This window comes from Mya arenaria, chromosome 4 (assembly GCF_026914265.1).
Source record: "Mya arenaria isolate MELC-2E11 chromosome 4, ASM2691426v1".
Lineage (NCBI taxonomy): Eukaryota > Metazoa > Mollusca > Bivalvia > Myida > Myidae > Mya > Mya arenaria.
In genome coordinates this window covers 17318019-17340910 of record NC_069125.1, presented here as the reverse complement: position 1 = coordinate 17340910, position 22892 = coordinate 17318019, and the positions used below count along the sequence as shown (strand labels likewise).

The 22892-nt window shown below is 33.1% G+C and overlaps 1 protein-coding gene across 1 annotated transcript; it reads right to left on the bottom strand.

Annotated features, from left to right (window-relative positions):
• Nucleotides 1-20014: 20014 nt before the first annotated feature.
• Nucleotides 20015-22396, bottom strand: LOC128232661 (G-protein coupled receptor 161-like). Its single transcript, XM_052946351.1, has one exon. It carries the CDS (start codon nucleotides 21936-21938, stop codon nucleotides 20649-20651), a length of 1290 nt encoding a protein of 429 aa, XP_052802311.1. The 5' UTR covers nucleotides 21939-22396; the 3' UTR covers nucleotides 20015-20648.
• Nucleotides 22397-22892: the final 496 nt, after the last annotated feature.

Sequence of the window (22892 nt, the reverse complement as noted above, 5' to 3'; positions counted from 1 at the left end):
TCATAGTGTTGCGATAGTATTCTTGTTTTTCCTTCTGTTTTTTCCTGCCGATTTAAGTATTAATGTATGTTATTCTATAAATCAATGTATTATTATGAAAACAACGTTTACAGTAGAGTGTGTAGCCATTACAAAGAAAGGTGCGTAAAATGGCCATGCATGAAAAAAGTATTCACAAATTGTATAATGGCAATACATGTTAAATCGATTCTCCTTTTTTAAATACCTTTAAATTACTCTTCAAATAGAACTAATGTTTCCAATGTATAAGGTTGAAATGTAAGCAACATTCGCGACACAAAAAATATTAGATATTGATAATTCCGGAGCCGATTAATCGAGTATCAAATTCATTCCCAACAAGACCCCGTTTTGCCTTCTATTAGCGTTGTGAACGCAACACACGTGACTAATTGATCAAGCTAAAGGTAGTCAACATCTGAAAAATCAACATTGATAAGAAAACATCAGAAATAAAAGCAACCAATTATTGCTTCCATCGTACGTGACCGATTAAATAATAACATTTAGTAATGCGATGCATCGCACAAAAGTATAACAAAAGGAATATGCGGCACAAGAGTCTCAGTCCTAATGCAAATTTAGAAAGGATAATCATCGAGTGCACCCCGATTTATAAACAGTTTGTCTCAACATCATATTTAATGTGTAGTAAAACATTTAATTCAACGCAAGGATATTAGAATTAGAAACTCCATTAAAAGGCATTGAGCGATTTAATCCCGTTTTCTGTGTTTTTTTTTGTGGTATTTTGAATGTTCAACACTAACTATCACGGAAAAAACTATTCAATTATTCTATGATTTTTTATGATTCCGGAACTAAAACTCTACTGTTAAAAACAGAATGAAGTGTATTCACAGTGCCACGCGCCATTTAATATTATATAATTATTTATAAAATAACTTGGTGAAAGACCTTTTTTTCAATTTTAAATTACGCAAACGCTGCAATTCCAAACTGCTCTGGACTTGATCCACCAAAGTTAAAAACCGAGATCGTGTTTGACCGTTCCAATATTATCGACGGACGCCAGTATATAAAGACGGAACCCGCGTACACTTAGCAGCATGTGTGCACGGGAACTGCTTTTGGGGTACCAAAGCTTAAAAGTAAACAAAAAGAAACCTGTTATGTCCACAGATTTATTTAATTTCATTTTAAAAGATGGCATTAAACTTGCACGGCTAATGTTAAAGGCGGGAGACGCGGTGGTTGAAAACCTGTCGTCCCTATCAAGTCCAAGGGTTACCATTATAGACCCTTCCTAGCGTCACCATAAAGGCACACCGTACTGTACACTTAAAACACCACCAGCAGATAGACCCTGGTAACAGCGGTACTAAACTGCCTAGGCGTATTAAATATTTTACGTATTGACTAAATGTTAATCGCCACCGCGCCTTCCCGGAACAAACGTCCTGATCCTCGGGTTCACGTTGGGTTATATATTCATGCATGATGGAAAGCTGAACTTGGATTCGGTTAGTCATGGTCGACAACATGAAGCCGTGCAGAAGATGGGGCAAGTTATTGGCATAATGGCAATGGTTTCTGGTGGCTCGACTGAAATAAACATCACAGACGCGAGCAAACAAAACACATTTAATTAAAAAGTGACATATGTTATGTTTAAGTTAAGATGACCGGGCTATGGGTCGATTCAAGTATACCGAAATATATTGACAACTATGAATAACATTAAGCTCTATGCACACAAACGATTAACTGAAAACACACATATATATATAGTTTATTATAATCATGTAAAGGGGGTAGGCAGGGCAGGGATTCGAGAAAAAAATGTACGGGCTACCTTCTCAAAAGTTGTAGAAGAAAAGGGGAAATAATAAGGTAAACGCTGATGTCATCGGATAGATTCTAGAGTGATACACTGGTTACGGTAGTATAGACTTGTATGGTAAAAGGAACTGTACGCCGCGATAACGCTGGTTACATTAAGCTGTAACCAGAATTATAATCCCATCATTTATTTATGATGCATTTGTGGTCCGTTTTTATTTTTCATTTGTTTGTGTCTTTCTCTCTCCATCAATTTATCTTTGGTTCTGTTCTTGTGCGTCTAGGCAGGGTTTATACATTAAAACATGCCTATTTATTGAATTATTGAACGATTATGTTCCATAAAGACCTCCAGGACCATTACATTTCAGCTACTCCGCAAATTCGAATCGCTCAAAGGTTACAATTCCAAGCCATTACAAGCAGATAAAGCTATACTTAACGTTGAAATCAAAACAATATCATTCGCCTTTGAAACATTAATAAATCAGGGATTTTTTCTGTTACATGGCATCAATGTATACAAAATATTTGAACAAACCAACTAATGGAATCTTTGAGTAATAATAACCAAAACAGAGTAAAGAAGGTGGTGAATATAAATATTTCAAGTCTTGGAAATGATGGTAAAGCAAATGTCAGTTTAGGCACGAGCGTTCACATTTTATATTCGTTGTAATATCATAATAGCTTTCCGAACTAGCTAATGTGTTTAGGTACAAGATTGTTGTTCAAGAGGTGGTAACAGTGGTCATTAGGTTTAACCAAGTCTGACTACAGTGGATATGTACGGATTCTAATATATCGTATAGTCACAGTGATTAAACACACTTGTGAAGAAATACCCTTAAGATTACATTTATAATTAGTCGAGTTGTATCGCTTGATTGGAGGAATACGGCCGAATATTTGCATCTCCTCGCGGTGCATGTATTTTGCTTGCGATGAGATTGGAAAAATATATGAGTATACTGCTCAAGATCCCATGTTTCCAAGCCCATTAAATGACTTCGCACTTAAACTAAGCAATGAAACCTTAATTCAAGCATTCGATATTCATCAAAGGCACATCCCCTCAAGCGTCTGCAATATTTTCTATATACGACATCCATTAATAATTTATCGGTGTGCATATACCCATATTCTTGTGAAGAATGTCTGCTAGAAATTTATCTTGACTTCGTAGTATAAAATCGATTGCTAAAACAACCGCGGCCATTGTTGTTTACAATCCATAGCAAAATTGCTAATGCTAATATAGTTGCCGGATACCCGACATTCATTGGTCCGTTAACTTTCTTATTACGCACAAATTAAAGGTCATTTTAAAACTTTAGCTCAAAGGTATTAAAATTAAAGGCATGCATTAAAATCAATAAAACAAATAAACTAAGTGATACAGCATGTCTGATGAACACATGATAACAATTAATTTGCAGAAAAATATGAAATTTTAACAAACGGTTGGATGCAAGAGTATTGGTTCAACATTATTGAGGAGAAATAAATCCATTCGATAAAAAACAGTGAACTTAACTGAAGGTACAATTAAACTGAGAACTAAACTGAAGGAACAGTTTAACCGCATACTGATATTTGTTTACTTTTAGGATTTAAATGAAATTATAGAAATGTTATTTCATAACTGCTGAGCTGAAATTCTAAACCTTATGTATTAAATGTTCTTATAAGATAAACAAAATGTTACTGGCAATGCATCTAATTTTCAAAACAAATATCTAAATGGTACAATAAATGTAACAAATGTAACGTTTCAAGTATCATTTAAATAACGAACTGAGAGAAGCAAAACGTATAGTCATGTCACCTCGCAATGATACAAACAATAAATATGACCAATACAAATATAAAAATGCTCGCCATAGCCCATTGTTCTTCCTCTTCAGAATGCAACACTGATTTCAGTGTCGAGCCTGTAATTCTTGCGGCAAAGAATATCAATTACTTTTGACTCTTGACTCCTTTCTCGTGATATGCAATGCTCTCGGATATACATTGTGTTAAAACTTGGTATTCTATACCCATTTCAAATTCTATTACAAATAAAGCCCTAAACATTTTGTAATACAACTCTCAACTCAAATCGGAACACATAAATTAGTGGATTTATTGCGCAACTTGATAAGGGAAGTAGCACTGACAGCGTCTTATATTAACGACAGGTTCAATACAATCTGGATCGTCTAAAATGCATTCGCGAATAATGATGATAAAGTACCACAACCAACATGAAATAAATGAAAATAAAAACATAAAACAAGTCAACGCGGCCTTTCTCTCATCGCGTCTCCAGAGAACTGACCCTGTTTTTCTGCTGCAACATCGTGTGTGAATTAAAATTTGCGCGGAGCTTTGGCGTCGCTGTTCACTTTCGCAGCTTTAAAAATGCCACAATATGCCCGCATGATTATGCATGACGCCAATATAAAGCAAAATGTTGCAAAAAATGCTGTGAGAAATATCTCTTTGATGTTTGCAAGCAATTTTGTATCGCTGGAATTCATAGTTGTTTCATCCAAACCGTTGTCGCAGTGAACATAAAATGGCCCTACATCCAACTTGAAGCTATCATAGAGAACGCCCGTCTACTTGCAAATGCCATTGTGTAATACAACTGTTTTGAAACAGCCAAATACCGATCTACGGCAATAAGGACCAGCGTAAATGTTATTGCAGTAAATATCAAGTTCATTCCAAATCCCGAGACCTGGCACCAACAATACCCGAACAAACACTCTTGAAACATACGCAATGTGAATACGAAAGGCATTAAGGCAACCGTGTGCATGATGTTGCAAACTGATTAATGTACTATAAACCATTGACATTGTCAAAAGCACCGGACGCGTGTAGATATCAGAATAACAGAAATGTATCCGGCAAAATTCACGATAATTATGACGAACAAACCGATTGCCATGAAAGTTAGACATATTAAACCACCTGTCACTGAAAGAATCCTCATTTTCAAACATTAAATTGGACGAGTTAATGAACCTTTATTCAATTGCGTTGCTTTTCTGAACATTGAACTCCGTTTAAAAGCAGACACTTATGTTATATTTTTTCTCTTTAGTATGCTTGTTTTACATTGTCGTATCTCCTTTAATCCTATTGGTTTCGTTCAAGAAAACTAGTTTTTTTTCTTGTAAGAACTTAATTAATAGCTTGGCAAGATACTCCAGATTGCTTTTTTGATTTCATTCTTTCAACGAATGTGTATCATAAAATTAATGATTATACTCTTCAGAAAAGCAATCCATTAAGCATGTGTGTCACACATATCAAATTAAAACTCAATTCAAACGGTAATGTTAATCATCTTCTTAATCTAATTTTCTTCTTCAATTATAGCAGCTTTCTGTCTTCAATCTAGTTCATTACGTTTCCAATACTCCCGGCATGATTCAATGCAATCCAGTGTTCAATTCAGCATACTGATAGCCACTTGTTTTATAGTGTAATGTCCTTTTCTGCTTTTTGCTGAGCCAGCGTTTTACTCTACTCGCAATACGTCTGATTTTCAGAAAATGTTTTGAATATATGTTCACACTTTGAGACTAATTTGTAAGGCAAATTCTCATATTCTATCAACTAGAAAGTAACAGCAATTTATTTCGCTCACCGTCTTCTTACAACATTATCTGCAAGTAGATGTTTTTGACTATAATTTTCTGTGCCCTTCTCACATTTTGAGATAACGTCTGAATTGAATATTGACGATCGGATTCTACCTTTACGGTACTCTTCATATTTGTTATGCAATCAATGTCAAACTTTCGAAAAGTTACAAAAATGAAGACGATTCGATATACTGAAGTATTAGTATGTGCAAATTAAAACTGATAGAGTGTATTCGTGAACAAGGTTACCAGGCTATTGTCTAATAATAAAGCCCCAGAATTTAGAAGTTGACTACCACAAAGACTATCGTTCGACTTTATGATTGTTTTCACATCACAACAGCAATACACTACACTAGTTTGAAGCTTTAGTTATTCATATCTACGATGCAAATTCCTTTGGGATATCGAGAATACTTCCCATATAGAAAGTGCTACCTAATTCTTTAACAAGGTTGGAACAAATAGCTTTTTAAGTGGTTTTGATTTTAGTGACGTTAAATTAAGACATTAGAACCGAAGTTGTTATATCAACGTCAGCATACACTTTATATACCCAATACTGCTAATATTCCATAGTAACTGTTGTTCGATGAGGACATTTTAACCATTAGTGAAGTTATGTTACCTTAAGCGATGTTTAAGTTGATAATAGGAACTATAATAGAGATAATATTTCTTATAAATGTTTCTTTTTGCTCTAGGTAAACATATAAAGGAGATCGAAAACAAAGACTATAACGCCATAAGCACCTAAATGTGGTCATAACTTTTTTTCAAACTAAAATACTATCAAGTAATTTATAAATAAAAGGTCGGATATTATTCCCTTTAACGTTTGGTATTTTCGTCATTGAATCTCATGATGGTTTCAAATCGCATATACTTTTTTATCAATCTAACAAAAAAGCTAATTCAGATCCGCGGACGATGTCTGCCATAGGAAAGAAGTATGGTAATGCATTCAATGTAATTAAGCTGGACTTCGACTATTAGTGATACTGAAGCCTGATGAACTCTTATAGGTTTATTTTCATTTGAAAGGATTTTGTTTATTGATGAATAATATATTACATACATGACCGAACCTACATAAAGATTGTATCCATAGTTTTTTAATTTGTAATTTTTATTTTTGGTATATGTCTACGGCATTCAGAGCATTACGAATTAGCATCTATTATTATATAAGGTGCCTATAATTCCGAAAACTAATCAAGACATTGCTCTTAATTCATATCCATTTGAAATAACATTGCGTTTGGTCAACAGTGTTTCAAAATTTCCGAAAGCACTACAGAAAATACCCTTCTGAAGTATATTGATACATATGGGAATATGTTGGATATTACAAACATTGGTTTTTACAACGTACAAGTCGATTGGTCTTCGTAGCATTGTACTAATATTCAACCACATTTTATGATATCGACAACTAGAACCTTCTTTCCAATGTCACACTGTCAAATACTCTAATAACGCATATCCATTCTTTACCATTACAAATTAAAATATAGTAATTGACCAATTAACGTATAGAAGCAAAAAGCTATTTAATGTCGTTTTACTTACTTTCATCATTGATGCAGTGAACTCTTCATTGCTCGCAAAAGTACTGGTGTATTTTAAAGATGCACTCTTACTCCAAAATAAGATTTACCACAATTAAATATATTTTTTGAAATTCCAAAAAGGATGAATAAATGTCGAAAACAATGGTTCTTATGAAAGATACCGAGTTTAATTTGAAAGAAATGAGCATAACACACGGCCTTTCTACCTTATAAAACTAAAGTAGACAACCGTAAATCTTTTAGAATTCACCAATCATTTAATATTTTGGCACTTTCTGCTATTAAATACACGGTTACAATCTTGTTATCAGTAATTAATATGTTTCATAAACGCATAATTTAGTAAGAAGTTAAAGGTTTATCAGATAACATATATGTTTGTTATACATGTGTATGTATTGATTTTGAATAAGAGTGTCACTTTAAGGTCCCTGGAAATATCAGTTCTGTTAAATATCAGTTCTGTTATTTGTATCGACATCTAGTGGCTCAATAGGTCAAATAGTCCCTTAATAGGTCAATAAGATAAAAAGTTAATTTGTAGACAAATCTGAATGGATATCATTAAAGATCCAATGGCTAGAATATCCTCGCATAGACATCTATGTACCCTTTATAGCTCAAGACATCTCTTATAATACATTACAAAAGATGCAAACGTTTGCTCTAGTGACCTTTACAAGGATGAAACTAGTGTGTGTTCTTGTCACATTTATATTGCTGATAACAAAATGGTGTTACAAGCTATTCAAATAATATTGAGTTGTTCACTTGCTCTTGTATGCAATAGAAACATCAGTTTCAATAGTTGACACTTTGTTGTTTGTTGAGTTCTGTGCTGTTGTTCGATGTTTCTTGTTTGTCGTTTATTGTTTTGTTTTTGTTCTATGTCTTTGGCGTTTACCATGTGCCATTAAATGGGGTTTATGTTTAAACTTCTGGCTTCTGTGTTTGTTTCTGTAGTTTTTCACATAAATCTTGAAACGAATTCAACCTGTGTCCATCAAAAGCAATCAGAAGGTCAAAAAAGATAATGGAAAAAAAGAAAACATTTTTTTTTATCTCTGCTTTCATGTAGGCAAGATTCTTCTGGGATATAATATACTTCGCAACTTTTTTCCCGTCAGATCATGTACATTCCATCGACACGACAGCTGTCTTCGAACATATATATGTTCCAAAAGTTTTGTCGCACATGTAATAGCAGAGAAAGGTTTATGCTGAGAGTTATTGTACTTTTATTGCTACAGAACCATTTGGAAGAAATTATTCATAATGATTCATTACTATAATAAGAGATGCTTCCTTCCACTCTTGCGTTATGATTTATTGAGGAGGTTTGGTGTTTACACATTACTCTTGAACTTTGATCAAGGTCAGAAAGTTATAGTTCGATTCAAATAAAGGTGTATTTGTGAATACAGGTTAGAAATGCTGTAGGAAACGAGATGATTTGTTATTGTAACGAAAAGTCGGGTATATTGGACATTATAAAGTTGCTCAATGCCTCCCTATGAAGACATTGAAATTGTTTATCAATAAGTTAAAGCTAGTGAATAAATTCACTAGGTTCAGGATACATTCTTTCAAACTAAAGCGTAGTAGTTTGTATGTAAACACGGAAATGTTTTGCATAGAACTGTCCGTGTAAAATCATTTACCATAGTAACTTCATACTTACTAACGAAATATCTCAAATGTTCCCATATAGAAGATTAAAAATACCTAAGTTTAATTTTATGTTTAAACACCAACATTTAAAATTCAGTCTATACGGATTAATAACTGCACTATATATTATAATATATAAATCGTCTTTAAATCTGCAACAAACCCATCCCATGACATCCAAACCGGAAGTCCATTATCCGGCCGGATACCGGGGTCACCAAAACTGTCAATGTGCTTGATTGAACACTTTTATACTAGTCTGTTTGTTTTTGGAAAGTTGTTGTGTTCAATGAAGGCTTCAATCTTATAGTTATTATGAAAAGAATATGTTGTGTTTAATGAACATATACTTTCCATTGCATAGCTTTAACTAAACAAAATCCTGGTTTCAAACGCCAAGGTGACACTTTCATGTTTCGAGCAGTTTTGTGTCACTCGTTTAGTTTATGTTTCGAAATAACCTTTTTTCCTCAAATCAGGGTCTTTGTTTTTATGTGACTTTGTGGGTCTGTCGGTTAGTTTATGTTTCAAAATAACCTGCTTCCCCAATCAGGATCTTTGTTTTTATGTGACGTTGTGTGTCTATGTTCCTCCAATCAGGGTGTTTGTTATTGTTTGTTCCCGCCATAAGGGTCTTTGATATTGCGTGTTGCTCAAAAAAATGAAAATTCATTGTACTTGAATTTATTCTGAGTGCAAAAGAGACTTTTTCAAAATGGATGCATCCAACGTTGTGTTAAACTTTCGTTATGCAAAACATATAGTTACATATATATTTTTGTACGAAATGCAGTTGTTCAAATATCGTTTTATAGTAAAGGAAATAGCAAGTTATCTGAAACAGCAAGCAAAACATTGAGTCAATCGGATGTTTTGAGGACACCAGATAAATAACTATTTAGGAAAATCACCATTTGTCTTCATTTTTCTCCATTTTATAAAAACAAATTCAACAAAATATCAATTTGACGAACCACTTTGATATCAGGTCGCTTTATATGGCATCGCGGAAGACAGACATTTGAATCAGAAAGAGATCACATTTATTTTGTTCTAGGGGATACACATTATATTGAGTGATTCTAAAATAATCCGGGAAACTTGATGTGTTCTCTCATTCCCTAGCGCTACCATTAAAGGAAAACTGGCAGACTGCAGGGAACATAAATCTTTAAGCTAGCAATGCATGCAATGTAAGCAAAGGGATTTTGGTTGGAATAAGATAAACCTGCATAAGCCATATGACCTTCACCTCTCGTCTCCCAACTAAGTCGATATGAGGTGGTCTCCGAGTTGTCATAATTGCTGCTGTGCTGATTGTTTCAAGTAATCAGATTGTTCCTCCGTTCGGCATGGTATTAGGGCTATCACGATCATGCACCTTGCCTTATTAAATGCTAGGGAAAATACGCGACATTTTTTTGTTACATTTCCGCTTCTTTTTATAAATTTAAATTACTTTCAATATGAAACTATTTTGTTTCATTTGAAGATAAAACAATTGCGAGGTGACATTAACTCGATATTAATTATTGCATCGGTTTTCCTTTTTTCATTGAATACCAAGAACTTTTACCGCCAAAGTATTGCACAAATTGAAACAAGATGTGATTTGTTTATTTGCTTCGTTGCATGTTTCCTTGAGAAACAAGTTAATATTTATTGGTGCATTTGCTTTTATTGACTATCTTAAGTTTTATTTTTTAGAGTACTGTACAATCAAACAAAGATATGCGACATTTTAGCAAACAAATATCGAGTTGTTTTTGTTCTCGGACATATTTAAAAGGCGGGGGGCGGGGTCGCGATGACCCAAGTTGGATTTTAAACTTCCGCCCTCAGTAAATGGTGTTAGTGTAGCAATAATTACATTTAATTGAACAAACGACGAAAAAGGAAAAAAAATCCCGTTGAAATCCAATTTAGTCAATGTTAAAAGAAAGCGTTCTTTTAGTTACTAGAATTGATTTTGTTATGATTGTATTAAGTAAGCAGATGTGGTTTTGTTGTGGCGATAATTCATACAAACAATTAAACGTAAAACAAATTACGTCAATATTTAAACAATCTTCGAGAAAACCAAAATAACCTAAGACGATTAATAACCGACATTTAAAACGCCAATGTTACTATCTATAGTTACAGCAGTGCCATCGTGTTATTGTTTTGTCGAAATGTATGTCTATGAAAAGTACTACTGTACTGCAGTATCTTTTATCGCTCAATGAGTTTATTACGCACTCCTTAGCTAATACATTTAGATAAGTATTTTTGACATTATATAATAACTATGTATGAGAATGACATCGTCATTATTCCGTTCTTTTCATTTTTGTTAATACGAATTCACATTAAAACGAGTGTTCGTTGGCATAAAATGACTTCATCCTTTTTTTATTCACATTACTATTTTGTATGTGGAACAGCGTACACATTTGGATTAAGTATTTTGTTGTTGTTAACGTCGTCGCTGTAATTGGTTTTTGAATGATTTATTCACTTGTTTTATCACAGTCGATTGTTAAAACTGAAGACATGTTTCACAAGCACGGATAATCCCATTAACTGCATTAAACTTGACCTTTGTAAGACAGTTCAGAGCAATCAAAAAATAAAAGCAGACAGTGCAATTTGATTAAATGCATCAGATGACAATGAAAAGAAATTGGTAATTTCAATTTCTTACAAATAACAAAATGATCTGTTTTAAAATATATTTGAAACTACTATTAGTAGTTTTAGCATTCATAAAAAAATGTTAAAAATTTCAAAAAATGTTTCGTTTTCCCTTTCATTTTGAAATTTTCTCCAGCTCTGATCATCTTACATAATTTACGGAACATGAAAAGTATCACTGTTTGGTATTTTATTATATGAATAAATTTACTCCGTAATGTTATTAATATGTAGGTACAAATACTTGGTTAACCGTTATGACCTTATGTCATCAAAGTAATTTAATATGGACAAAGGACATATGGATTAGCTGAATTTTAATATGAATAGATCACCACACAAATCTGGGCTTAATGTGTTTGTACCTTCATGCAAATTAGCGGAAAAAAACTTTCTCACTGAATTCCGGATAACACCTTTTGAAACATTTTCCTTGTCCACCTTATAATCGGTTTGTTTAGTGCAGGGTCATACATGAAGTGTCATCCCTGTATAAAGTGTTTCTTTTTTTAACTTGTTGAAAATCAGAAGCAAGCCCTATCAAGGACCTAGCTGTCAAAGACGTGTGGGATCGTCTAAGAAATCCTACATTTATTAAAAGGTAAAAAATGATAGAAATGCCAGGAAACAAAACAGCATGGCTTCTTTTGAAAGAATAAATGCAAATGTAGGAATATAAGTACGTCATTAAGTTGTTTTCGGTTGGGCAATAAATAGAATGAGCAGATGGTTTATTTGAATTTTAACATAATAGTTTTCATATATGCAAGTTGTTACATTACATTCACAAGTATTTAAATAAGGCAGAGTTTTGACTGTGAAGGGTAAATGAATTTTCTTATATGATATTTTGACGATAAAAGATTGAGCTATGGAGTTTGCATACTTACATCTAGGCTTCATATAAACATATGACTATTTCATTCCGATATGATTCGTAAATGTTGGGACCAGTGTGATGTTGAGATAGCGAAAACTAGTTGAACCCCTAGTAAACATTTGGTTTAATTGACCACTCCAAGTTGGTTTCATAACATTAGACATAATATTTGCTTTGAAACTAGCCTCGAAGTTTTAACACAATTTGTAGACAAAAGGCAAGAGCCTAAACGACATTTCCCTATGGAAGTTAACTATTGAGAGATTGTTCACATTGAATGTACGATATTATAACTTGTCTGTTTTGAGGTCACACTGAACACGTGGTATATTTAAAATGGAATTAAAACCAGTATATGAATAATTTTAGAAACAACAAAACTTACGTCAGCCATGTTTAAGCGTCCAAACCAGACCAATAATCATATAAACGTTGGCAGAGAGTGATTCTGAAGCACAATTTACGTATACAGTATCTCGTTACGACTGAGACTGCAATAGAAAATACATGTATCATAATTATTTTTCAAACAGTTTCGTTCAATTACCTAGGCAATAATAAACTGTTTTTTTGTTGGTGATGATTCATTTTTTTCTTCCGCTTTACTGCAAGTTTCACATTTTTACTGTTTTTCCAACGATTTAGACCAGTATGCTACACTGGTGAAAGAACGGTTTATTTTTTAACCTGAAATTGTTTGATTTAGAATAGAATTATGTCTGTGCACAGAGGCTGGTGACTTTATTTACAGAGTATCATTGTTTTACGTGAAGAGTTCGTAGGCGCCTGAATAGAAACACCTGTCCTAACATAACACTATCTGGTTTCCAATTTAAGAAGCACAAAAACATATTGGATTAATTAATTCTTTCAAAAAGCAGGTTTTTCGACAACGTTTTCGGGTAATGAGGCAAGGGCGATGAAACATGCATTTGTTTTTTCCTGACAGTGATTTACACCTTTTATTTCTTGTAGACAAGAGGCATCATCTGTTTGCGTTAAAAACACAAGGATCCTTTTAAAATTTGAAATCTGTAACAATTTTCGAACTACTGAATGAATAAGTATATTGAACAGATAAATTGTACACATATCAGCCCGCTGCGCAATTTCAATATGTTACAAAGTAAATCACATATCAATGTAATTGCCGCGGGAAGTATATGTTCAGATCAAGATACTGGGAAATACTCTGCATATCATATTACGAATTAATGTATTTCCGGCTCGATCTTTGTATATTTATGTCCTAACGAATATGCTACCTAGGCGTGTGTAGTTATAAAGTAAAGTAGATAAAGTTTGAATCATGACTTCTATTTTTGAAAGGACAATTACCTTATTAAAAAAACGTCTCCAGAGACATTGGGCTGTTTTTGTAGTTGAAAAGACGAGGATCTTTTTGAAACTGAAAATTATAACAGTTTTGTAACTACTGAGTTAATAATTGTACTGAACAATAAGCGAAACAAACATCAGCTCGCTGAAATATTTTAATATGTTACCAAGTAAATCACATCTCATTGTAACTGTGGTGGATAGTATATTCAGATCAAAATTCTTCATGTATTTCCTTTAAGATAAGAAGAGCAATCCCCCAGCAAGGAACCAACACTATCTTAGTATGTGTTTGTCCAACCGAATTACGACCTTGGTTTGTATATTGTATAGTGCATACTTTGATAAGACATTTTATGTTTTTACTTATTTCGGGATTGTTTGATAAGAGTTTGATTGTGCACACAAACTGGTTTAAACCTTCTGTAAATATTAATATTACTGACCGTTCCAAGACCTATAAATTGTTGATAAACACACCTAGATTTTTTATATGGTAAAAATGACCTGTGTTGTTTGTGCTGTTGTTCCATTTTCTGGTTTTCATGTTTGTTTTTTTTGTTCTATGTCTTTTAAGTTATCACAAGTATCATCAATGCATTTACAACACAACTAAATGCTTCAGTTTGAACCTTGACATTTCTTTTCTGTGAGTAAATATGCCTTTTGAAGCACGTTTTATATACATTTGTCTTGCTACCAGTTTTTATACTACAATCATTAATAAAAGAGAACTACCTTTGTCATATCACTTTGTTCGCTAATGTTTCTTTAAAAAAAACGTTTAAAAACATTCCAAAACGAGCTTACCTTGGTCATATGTTTTCAAGAGTATTCTCTCTCTCTGCAAAAGCGGGTAAAAACTTTATCTACTTTGTATCTGCACATACCGTATCTTGTTGTTGTTTATTTCAATAAAGTTAATTACAATTGTAACATCAACTCAGTTATTTAGCATAACCATTATAACATAGTAACAAAAATAATCCCGTTCTAGACAGACAGCAATACAAAAAACAAATGGTCAAATTGTCTGTTAATCTGAAGTTATAACAAAAAAAAACTTCCTATTTATTATGCTTTCACTTAAATGACAGTGTATTTCTGTGACCCATTTCCCACAAAGAAGCTTAAATAGATACAGATGCTGTCAGACAATGTTAATTGTCCTTGAATTGTTCTTGCAATGAATCCAAATAAAAACGATATCGCAAGTGGTTTTTTCTCTTCGAAGATTTAATATACTTTATAGGATGCTGTTTTTATCAAGCAACAGATGTGTTTGTTAGCTTTATTTAAACCCTGCCCGTTACAATGGGCAGATCTTAAAATTGTAAGGACAACATGATTAGTGTTAAGACTGAGGTTATATTACGTATTTAAGTTTCATGTAGCCTCAGGCCCGTATAAAAACAAAACTCCAAATAAACTAATCACGGACATAGTAATCAACGTCAACATCATCTGTTTATATCTGAAGAGGAAAAACACCGGAGAAATTATATAAATTTAGATCTTCAGAGAATGACAAAGCTATGAAGCTGTGCCAGACAAAGGACATTTCCGGAATTTGCGACACATTGTTACAAAGATTTCATCATATCTGAGCGTGTTCCATTTCCAATTACATGTCAAACTGGAATAATTGCATTGTTGACTGTATTTCCTGGAAGCGTATTCGAAACATAGATTAATGGTGTTTCTGTTTCTAGCCAATGTCTCAATGGAGAATAATTTGTTCCTGAAAAAAGACACTTCCAAAAAGACTGCAGCCATCATCAATGTCGCAAGGTTTTTTGTTTGATGTATTTGTTTTTGATCTGTTATTATCTTGTAGTAATATAGCTATTACATTATATGTTGGTTTGTAAATACGAAGAGCTGCATCTTGCAATAATTGAATTCTGACGCAGGAAAATCTGCAAACAATTACATCAGGAATATGCATTGGCGTCCAATGAATATAAGCGTTTAAATGGTTTCATAAGAATTCGTTTACTTAGTTGTTAACTGTTACGTTAACCTTAAGCCAAATAAAATATATTTCGTTTTCAGACACAGCCACATTCGCTTAAAAGATTCCGCTTCATTTTTAATATAAGATTATTTGAACTAATGCCAAGTTGTATTGTTCCGTTTTTTTCTGTTGAAATCTTGTCAGTAGAAATGCAATCAGTGCCAGTGGTAATGAAATAGTCATATATATTTTTTATTTATTCTTAAACGACAAGTTTTCGAAATTGACCTACTTTCATTGTGTAGCGATAATATTATTGTTCTACCTTCTGCTTTTTTCAGTCGATTTATATATTGATATATATTCTATTAATACATATTTTATTCTAATAAAAACGTTAACTGTAGAGTGTCTAGTCATTACAATGAAAGGTACGAACATTACCATGAATGAAAAAAAGGATTTACAGTTTAGATAACGGCAAAACATGTTGAATTTCTCCTTTTTAAATATTTAATAACACTTTTATTCAATACAAATAACGTTTCCATTGTTTAAGGATGACACGTAAGCAACATTCGTGAGACCAAAAATATTAGATGTTATTCAGGAGCCGGAAGCTCGAGTATTAATTTAACTATCAACCAGACCCCGTTGTGATTTTCATCGCTATTGTCAACACAGATCACTGGACTTATTGAATAAGTATCTGAAGCAAACACAGCACTAGACAGTCAACAATATAAAAATGTATTAAAAACATTTATAAGAAAACGTCAGAAATAAAAATAACCCATTAGTGCGCTTTAAGTATGTGACCTTTTAAGTAATTAGTAATTCGTTAGCAGTGTACATAACGAATATGCAGAACACAATAAACGCAAAACTCTTGTAAAATTTGAAAGAATAATCACCATAATTCCCCAAATAAAAACCTACCCCAGTAAAATTATTTTTCAACGGAATTATTTTTAAATCAACTTATCACAGACAAAACTCAATCATTATCTTAGAACAAAATATTGTCTGTCAAAACTAATAATCTCATGTTAAAAACCTATCGGACGGAAATTGACATTAAATAGCTTCAGTTTTTTATTTTGCGTGTACATGAAATTTGTTGGGAATGTGAAGTCTGTATAAAACATTATTAATTTACGCTTTATATTGTTTTCGTGTTGTTAAATTGTGTAACAATAGTCAATGAATTTCATTAAAATCAAACTTATGAAGGACAAAAAATGACTGTACATCTCAATTTTATGAATATGTTTTAGTGGGAAAAGCTTTGTAAGTTCATACGTTACCAATATTAATTGTTAATGACATTTTTCTTACCTTCAAAATAGGTTATAGACGGGTGTTAAAAGGAGTTTTTAATAAACAAACTATATAAACAAGCCTCTATCTCAATTGTCAATAAAACCCATCAATTAAAGATGTTGCTTCGGACATATCGATATTGTGGTTAAATAATTAGAAATCTTAAGACAGTCTAAACTGAAATTGTACCACAAGTACATTATTCAGACTTCAATCGACCCAACGGTCTGGTTGTATTAAATCTTTTAAAAAATCTGACCATTCTTAGACCTCAAGGTACAGCTGAATCGACCAGCGATAAAATGACGTTACGAGCTGATTAGAGATAAAAGTCGATGGCAGTATAAATCTGTATTGGTCTCAGAGAAGTCGTTCTTACCGTTGAGATGATTTCAAGAAAATGAGCGATCCAAAGATCAAGCATGCACTTTCAGAACGAGGGTTCAATGTGCACTCTTTAGATTGGAATATAGTTAACGATACTTTTTTCAATTTCCTGTAATATCAGACGCTTTCACGGAGATTGTTCACATTGTTACAATTATTTATGTGCTGGTCCGTAGTAATCATTGGATACATTTACATATTTAGTTTTGGAAAAAAATACCAACCAAGCCGATACATTGAATTGCATGGGGATATTGACAGGGTTGCTATTAGAAAGGTTTTGTCTCAGTTTGACAAAATGTGTTGTACATCTGATCATTCCAATTCGGTGACGAGTTAAACAATTCTAAGAATTTATCTTCCTCAAAAACTAGCTAAACTTTATTGACAAATTTTCCCGCGTTGCTGACTGAAAGGTGTGACGTTTTATTCTTGTTTTACTGAAAGATAATATGATTTTGTCACTTAGCGTTGGAACATTTATGATTTTAGATGACAACAAGTCTTAAAAACGCCTTAGTCTTATCAAAGATTTAAGACTACAGTTGCACCTTTGTATATTTTCAAAACTCGCATGGCAATTTGTTTTCTGCATATTTAAAAGCCTACATTAAATAAAGGAACATTTTATTTTCGGGAATTCTGTCCGTTTCCAGGATAACATCCAAACGTTCCATCGCTCTCATACGATTTCCAAATGGGGATCGGTGTTTGACTGTACAGTAATTATTTGTGCATCATGAAAACAACCGATATAACACAATTGTGTTTTCAAGCAGTTTTTCATATGCCTAGATGTTGTTTCATATAGAGACATGTAATGTTCCTTCCAATGGTACTTAGTGTGCCGATGTAAACAGGGAATACATTGTTGTCCCCCTTATTTTTAAAATAAAAACTGTACTTGATGATTTTAAGGTTATTTGTCGTGTCTTAATACACAAAGGAACAGGATAAATAAAATACTAGGTTAGTGCCTTAGATGGAGATAGTATATCTGGCTCCGCTGCGTAATTTATCCTCCGCCTTGCCAGGTAACAAGCCTCCATCCACGGTACTAACCTAATATACTCTATATAGGAGCAAAGAATGAAAACCTGAACTATTAAAATACAATTTATTTTCTTAACAAAAATATTAAAATATAGCATGAAACAATAATTCACAGACTTGATTACTGAACAAAATCCAAATAAACATCAAGACACGAATATTAACATACTGATTAAAATAAACGTTGTATAATATAATAATTACCGTTTACCAATATTTTTCAAATGTTTAAAACATTTTGCACATAACTTCAGTTTTATAAACAAACATTTTATATCACCCACAATGCTTCCATGTACTGTCCTGACATTGCAAATAGCATATCGACATTCTGCATGGTTGTATATAATTTTATGCTTACAATACTAACAGAAATACTGGGAACAAAGTGGAACTATGAAATGAAGCTCGTAAGAGAACACTATTTCGTGATATAGGAATGATACCACCGGCTATCTGTCATATTGCATTAAAAACATATAACTACGTAAGGTCCATTCTTTTTTGGACGTTTAAAGAGAGGGCAAACACCTTTATTCTCTGTCTTTAAAACTTTATAGCTTCTGAATACAATTCCCGATGGAGTGTATTCCCAATGTCAAGGTTTATTTAATTTATTTGATTTTATAATGTTATCTAATAAATTCCTGTAAGATCTTTGCGTTGTGTTTTGCAATTTTAAACTACGCAATGCTACGATTCCAAGTTCCTCTTGGCCCCATGTTTAAAAAAACCGAGATCAAGTTTCACTTACCGTTCCAATGCAGTAATCCTATCATTTATTCATGATACATCGCGGTCCGTTTGTGTTATTTATTTCTTCAGTGTCTCTCTTTCGCTCAATTTATTTTGGTTCATGGCCTTGTGCATCTAGACAGCGTTAATATTTAAAACAAATGACTATTATTGTAGTTTTTGTTGTGTTTTTGAACGATTATTTTCCGTAAAAAACTATACAAACAGTAAACTTTAGCTACTTTGCAATTTGGAATCGCTCAAATGTTGTAATTCCTAATCATTACTTAGCCTAAGGTTGAAACCAAATCAATATCTTTCGCCTTTGAAACATTAATTAATCTGCGAATTATTCTGTTATATGGCATCAGTTTAAACAATATATATTAGAACAAAGCAACTGACTGCACAGCAATTTTCGATTCTAGTTGAATAAACATGTATGAGTTAAACTGTAGCTAAATACAAGATTGCGAACAAGTAAATGGAAATTAAGCAGTAAAACCTTAATTCAAGCATTCGCTATTTAGATGTCAGAGGCCTATCCTCTCAAAAGTCTGCAATATTTTCCATTTACGCTATTAATAATCGGTATGCACTAACTTACATTTTTGCGATTTTTCTTCCCTTCTGCAATGTTTACAAGCAAAATAAAGTACGGGAGATCGAAAATAATTAGAAATGATTCAATATTCATGCATGCAATATGTATAAAAGAAGGTCTGTTAGAAATTTATCTTGACATCGTAGTATCAAATCGATTGGTAAAACATCCGCGGACTATGATGTTTACAGCCCGAAGTAAGAGTGTTAATATTAACTTTGAACCCGGAAACTCTACAACGATTGGGCCGCTTACTTTCCTATTACGCACGATTTAAAGATCATTTTACAAACTATAGATTTAAGGTAATATAATTGCAGGCATGAATTCAGATCAATAAAAAAAAAAAAAAATGATACAGCATGTCTGATCAACACATAAAGATAATTGATGTGCAGAAAAATATGAAATGTTTACAAATGGATTGATGCAAGAGTATTGGTTCAACAATATTGAGGAGAAATAAACCAATTTTATTTTATTATCTAAATATAAATTGTTCCACCCAATGACAATTATCGTTGATTCAATAAATCACCTTTTTCAGGAAAATGAATACATTTTACAATTTGCGGCACATTTAAATGATGCATTGGTCCGTTGGCTTTTCAGTTGTTAGGCCGTAATTTAAAAATGTATATAGGAGTATGTTAAACAAAAGTGAGCTAAACTTAAAATACAATTTAACGTGGGACTGATATTGTTTGTTACATTTTTGTTTTTAATAAAATTATAAAAATATTGGGTTCATAACTGCTGAGCTAAAAGTCTCAACATAAATAAGCAATGTACTTACAGAATATACACAACCTTATAAGTGAAGAAGCTGAAGTACAAATATATATCAAAATGGTACAATACATGTAACAAATGTAACGTTTGAAATACCAAATAAATAACAAACTATGAGAAACAAAACATATATAGTCATGGTGACGTCACAGAGGTGCAAACAATAAATACGTCCAATACAAATATCCATTTAAGTTTTTGTCATTGCCAATTTTTCTTCCTCTTCCGGTAGTAACACTGAGGTCAATGTCGCGGCTGTATGAACGCGGTAAAGAATTTCAATTACTTCTGATTCTTGACTCCCTTCTCGTGATATGCAAGGAGACATTCGGATGCAGCTTGGGTTAAAACTTGGTCTTCTATACCCATTTTGAGTTTCATTATATATATCCCTTTTGCTACTATTCTGTTTTAAACCCAAAATGCTTTTCAATTCAATCCTCTGAAGTTTACAGCGGAACACATACACTAGTGGATTTATTGCGCAACTCGACAGGGCAAGTAGCACTGACAACGTCTTTACGACAGGGTCTATACGATCTGGGTCGTCTAAAAGGCATTCTAGGATAATGATGATAAAGTACAACAACCAACATAAAATAAATGTGAATAAAACCATAAAACTAGTCACCGCGGTCTTTCTCTCATCGCGTCTCCAGAGAACTGACCCGGTTTTGCTGCTGCAACTAAGTCTGTGAATTAAAAGTTGCGCGGAGCTGTGGCGACGACCCCCTCTAAGTGACACTTCCGAGTAGTCATTAAGTCCAGATGATATTGTACTGTTGCGCCGCACTTTTTCGCTGTTCACTTTCGCCGCTTTAAAAATTGCACAATATGCCCACACGATTATGCATGACGGCAATATGAAGCACACTATTACAAGAAAAATACTGTACGATTTATCACTATGATGTTTGCTAAATGAAACTGTCATGCATGCAATTTTGTATCGCTGGAATTCATAGCTATTCCATCCAATTAGTGGTGGGAGTGAACACAAAAGTGCCAAAATCCAAACTGAAGCTGTCATATAGGACGACCTTCGGTTTGTCATTGTCATAGAGTAATGTAAGGGTTTTGCAACTGCCAAATAGCGATCTATGGCAATAAGCACCAATGTAAATGTACTTGCAGTAAATATCAGGTTTATCCCAAATCCCGAGGCTTGGCACCAAAATGTCCCGAACCACCACTTTTGCGAAATAAGCGATACAAACACGAAAGGCATTATTACAACGGTTTGAAGGATGTTGCATACTGATAGATTTACTATAAACCTATTAGAAATCGTCAATAGCACGGGCCGCTTGTAGAATATCACGAACACGGAAATGTTTCCGACAAAACTCACAATAAATATGCAGAACAAAAAGATTGTCATTATTACCAAATTAAACATGTCAAGCCTTCCATCGCTGAAACTATCCACATTTTCAAAAACAGAACTGGACAAGTTACTCGTACTTTCATTCAGTTGCATTGTTTTTTATCAACCGCTCTCTTATTAACAGCAGACGCTTATGAACTGTTTTGACGTTTTATATGACACATATATGACATTGTCATATAAACTATTTTTCCTTTCGTTTCATTCGTGAACAATAATTTCCTTTAAGTACCTGATAAAATGTTGCTAAGTTTGTTCCGAAGTCATGTCCATTTCTCTCCTCTGTCTACAATTTTTGTAACTCAAAATAAATAAGTATACACACTACACAATCTCTTGATTCAGCGCCCGTGTCTCAAAAATATGATTAATTCTCAATTCGTACGGAATAGTTCATCCTCTCGAATTAATTTCCTTTTTTTATTCGTAACAAAATCATTTTTAAAACCAGTTTCTCACACCAAAAAGATCCAAAAACAGTTTACTTCCATTTTTGTTGAAGGCAATCTAGCATCCAGAGCACATACGAATTTAAGTGCCACATGTTTGGCATTGTGGTATCTAAATCTGCTTCTGTCTTGAGCCAGCGTCTCAGTAATGAATGTTTTCAGAAAATATTCCCAATATATACCAACACGGATGCGTGACGTTTTGACGCAAATTTTCCAATACTAGTTTAATCTCTCTGTAGTACCAGCCATTCATTCAGCACCGCGTTTCATATAACATTATTTGAAAATAGACAACGTTTAATGTTATATTGGCCTTTTTCCAATATGGAGAAAAGAAATGATTGGTTGAATTATCTGAGGTTTATTTTGCATAACACTTTTATATTCACTCAAGTTTTACGTACATATCATTATTTATTTTTTACATATATTGGAAAATTTCCGCATATAAGGAAAATTTCTTTCTAAATCCAGGACTCTGTCTCAGATTTGAACATTTATGATTATACATTATTCATTATTGGAAACTTCAGCAGTCTTACATTTTCAATTGTATTACAGGAACAATATCAAGGCTTAAACACACTGGACGAGA

What these genes read in the sequence shown, in the direction of transcription:
- LOC128232661 (XM_052946351.1), bottom strand. Translation starts at nt 21,938, where the DNA reads ATGCAACTGAATGAAAGTACGAGTAACTTGTCCAGTTCTGTTTTTGAA.